The sequence below is a fragment of the Leptonychotes weddellii genome, chromosome 3, assembly GCF_054177405.1.
Source record: "Leptonychotes weddellii isolate Sample4059 chromosome 3, ASM5417740v2, whole genome shotgun sequence".
Lineage (NCBI taxonomy): Eukaryota > Metazoa > Chordata > Mammalia > Carnivora > Phocidae > Leptonychotes > Leptonychotes weddellii.
In genome coordinates, this window is record NC_138371.1 from 33,395,311 (window position 1) to 33,397,571 (window position 2,261).

General features: G+C 36.8%; 1 protein-coding gene across 1 annotated transcript in view; it reads right to left on the bottom strand.

Moving 5' to 3' along the window:
- Window positions 1-1,990: 1,990 nt before the first annotated feature.
- The window catches only part of LOC102728394 (large ribosomal subunit protein eL21-like), a 743-nt gene continuing 472 nt past the window's right edge, over window positions 1,991-2,261 (bottom strand). Inside the window, exon 2 of the mRNA XM_081815519.1 lies at window positions 1,991-2,251. Within this exon, the coding sequence (XP_081671645.1) occupies window positions 2,061-2,251 (191 nt within the window). The 3' untranslated portion in view covers window positions 1,991-2,060. The remainder of the gene's footprint in view (window positions 2,252-2,261) is intronic.

Sequence of the window (2,261 nt, forward strand, 5' to 3'; positions counted from 1 at the left end):
GGGAGATTTTAAATGTACTTCCTACTACATGGCCATGTTTCGAATCTCTCTTTGTAGCCATTATTCCCTAGAGTTGAACCTCAATCCTTCCATAAGCATCCTGGCTAGTGTGGACTAATTAAATGTGTGAAAATTTCTTTACTCTGTTCTCAGGAGGATAATTTGCCCCTTAAAATAATTTTTGAGCATGTCCCTTAGGATCTAGGCGAAGTTTTCTAAAATACAAACAACTATGGAGTAATCGTAAAGATAGTGTTTTATTATTTAGTACAATTTTAAAAATATGTTAATATAATTGGAAGTTTTGCTCCCATGAATTGTGATGAGAGCACTTCATTAGGTTTTAAATTTTTTTTTTTTTTTGTGAGGAACTATGAGAATATAGGACAGAAACTTCCCAAGTTTAAGAAAAAGGGGTGAGGCAAGCAAAGTGTAGGAAATGGGTACCATAGTGCTTGGCACACCACAGATTTTTATAATATGTAATAAACGGTTTTTAAAAAACTCTTTAAGAAAAATTTTAACACTGACAATTTTCTTAAATGACTATGTGCCTGTATAGGATCTAGCATGGTTCTTGATCCACAGTAGACACTTGAATAAATGTTTATTGAATCAAAAAATGAAGCAAGAAAAAAAGGAAAGGAAGGAAGGAATTTAAAATTAAAAATTCGATGGCATCAATTACACTACACATTTTTAAATTAACAAATTAAAAAACCCACAATTTTTCCTACTTCTCTAAGCTAAATTCATTCTAAAGAAATTCTAGATAAGAGTTTTTGTTTCCCCTGAGAAATTTGCAAAAGAGTAAATGCAGAAAATTTTTTTGACATTAAAAATCATCCCTCCACTTTTTGCAAAGCAGTTAAAGACCAGAGTTTAAGGAGAAAAGCAGTGAATTATTTCAATAAAATCCACAAATGTGTATGGAATGTCTAAAACCGGCGCTCTGAAAGAGGCACAGATAAGGGGTCCATAGCAGCTATCCACAAGAAGGTTGAAACTTGGAAGCAGAATTTAGTCACAGACATAAAGGACAGTCACAAAAAAGATACGAATCTTTCCCAAAGAGAAGTGTAAATGTAGTGTGTAGGCTGATCTAGACAGAGAGTTCTGAGTGCAGAGCCAGGAGAAACCAGGAGGACGGGAAATTCACTGGATGACCTCAGACCTGCTGTTTCTGTCTCTGTTGTGACACTGAAATATTAATATGTACTATACACTAATTTTTGTGGGCACATAAAGATGAATAAATGTGCATCAAAGCAGTCTGATCTCTTACCATGTAAGCCATTACTCATCTAAAATATTAGCATAAATATGTAGCTCTTTTAAAGGCCTTCCAGGTGCTCACTGAATCTCAGTTCGTGTTGGAAAAGCTGTGTTTGTCAACAAATAACTGTAGGCAATGACATATAAAAGAAATCAAACTCTTTCAAAATGTATTCCAAATCGTTGAAGTGATGTTTCTGATTATAAAATGACATTTCTGCTGATAGACATTTCCTACTGTGTTTGTCAAATGGTAGGTTCATGGCTTAGTCAGGGACAAAGTTATTAAGGACATAAAACGCCATCTGGATGGAGCTAATAAACATAAAACATAACCTTCAGATACACTGCTGCCGTGGCCAGACTGTGCCAGGCCAGATTACCCTTTGTTTGTGTTTAAATCTGAGCCATGTTCTAAGCCTTCGACTGTGGTATCTTTAGGTGTTTCCCCTTGACTCAAATGCGAAGATCGCACGAAGTGAGCAGATTCCCTCTGTGCCCCACAGCACGTGGAGATTCAATGCCTCTCCGCCTCAGGGGTCATTTCAAAACTGTGCACCCGTGTTTTCTTCAGAAATTTCCTAAAGCAGTAATTTTATTGATGTAGAAAGTTTGAACTCAAAAATTATAGGGTGAAATGGGTCTCACATTATACAAACTTCTTTTTTTTTTTTAGGACACAAAGTTTGCTTTAAATATTTTTTGGGGGGAAAGGACACCACACTTCTACTCAGTTGAGAGAAACATTTTTACAGTCTTGAGGTCTTTTATTTTCTTTACATTTATCATGCCATGAGTTCATAGGGACTGGGTTCCAGCAGTTCGGGCTCCTTTCCATTGGTTCTCACAAAGTGCGCTTCTCTGGGTGGGGCAGGCTGGCGCTTCAGTTGAACCCAAGTACCCTTCTCTTTGGCTTCCTTCTTTTTCTGATCATTTTCCTTCACACGCTTCAGGAAGCTGTCTCGGCTCTTTGAATGTTTCATATG